The sequence below is a fragment of the Lactuca saligna genome, chromosome 1, assembly GCF_052625555.1.
Source record: "Lactuca saligna cultivar CGN05327 chromosome 1, ASM5262555v1, whole genome shotgun sequence".
Lineage (NCBI taxonomy): Eukaryota > Viridiplantae > Streptophyta > Magnoliopsida > Asterales > Asteraceae > Lactuca > Lactuca saligna.
In genome coordinates, this window is record NC_136417.1 from 133904470 (window position 1) to 133905935 (window position 1466).

General features: G+C 32.3%; 1 protein-coding gene across 1 annotated transcript; it reads right to left on the bottom strand.

Annotated features, from left to right (window-relative positions):
* Positions 1–563: 563 nt before the first annotated feature.
* On the bottom strand, positions 564–1121 carry LOC145011423 (uncharacterized). The gene has a single exon (XM_078970143.1). The coding sequence runs from the start codon at positions 1119–1121 to the stop codon at positions 564–566; it is 558 nt and encodes a 185-aa protein (XP_078826269.1).
* Between the last annotated feature and the right edge of the window lie 345 nt (positions 1122–1466).

The following is a 1466-nucleotide window of genomic DNA, read 5'->3' on the forward strand; positions in this document are numbered from 1 at the left end:
CAACAATACTCCAAGCACTCTTAAAAAACTTAGAGGAAAAACCATCAGGTCCAGGGGCATGATTGTCAGCAATATCAGACATAGCAACTTTAACTTCTTCATCTGTAACCACTCTTATCATATTCATTGCCACTTTTTTATCCAACTTATTATGAAAAAAATTCATCATTAAGTATAGACAAATCAGTGCCAACTTCACATCCCAAGAAATTCTTAAAATAATTAATAAATTTCTCCTTCATAGCATTCCCCTTAATCCATCTTCCATCCTTATCAAGCACCATCAAAATTCGATTCCTGTTAATCCTGCTTTTCAAACAACTGTGAAAAAACTTTGTATTATTATCCCCATCAGATAGCCATTTGATCTTAGATCTTTGAGAAAGCAGCTTTTCTTCATCATTACAAGCAACATTATATTCAAAAAGAATATTAGCATGCTCCTCCTGATATGTGGCATTAAAAGGCTCCTGATCAATTTTCATCTGAATATTTCCCAACTGTTTCCTTAGCTCCTTAATTTTCATTCTCGATCCTCTGAATTTGTTACACAGCTGCCTACACTATTTCTTCAACACTTTCAATTTCTGAGTAACTTTGAACATAAAAAAACCTTCAATATTTGAAGACCAAATATCCTTTACCATAGGCAAAAATTCTTCTTTATCCGCAATGAAATTAGCAAATCTAAAAGAAGATTTCCATCTCACTTTACCATTAGGAATGAAAAGAATAGCAGGACAGTGATCAGAAGTTTTGTATGGTTTAAAGGCAGCATAAGCTGAAGGATTATCATATATGAATTTCGAATTGACCATAATCCTATCCAGCTTCTTCAAAATTCCCTTATTCCCAGAAGGAGATTTATTCCAAGTGAATTGAAAACCAGTGCTATTCAAGTCTTCAACTTCAATAAAATTGATACATTCACGAAAATCATCAACTCCTTTTAGAATTCTTGAACAACCTTCTGAATAATCTGAATCTTTTAATACAACATTGAAATCACCCAAAATACACCAAGCTTCCTTTTTCACAGTTAAGCTAAATTTTTTCAAGTCTTCCCATAAAGCCCTTCTTTCAATATAACTGGAAGCAGCATAGATGAATGAAAAAAACATGCTATAATTAGACCCAGAAAATTTGACATATCAGTGTATCACCTGTTTCGATTGAGTTATAACCATAACATCAAATAATTTTGGATCCCATCCAAAAATTATTCTAGTACCAACATCACATTGTTTGTTATTAGAAACCCAATCCCAGTTACCAAAAAAATTACTACACACATTCTTTAAGTTTGAAATTTTGACATGGGATTCAAAAACAACACAAATTCCCAGCTTATTATCCCTTATAACATCCTTAACCTCTTTTTGTTTAACAACTTTATTTAACCCCTTAACATTCCATACACCAATCGACATCATTGCATAATAACAAAATTTTTGGCATTTACCACC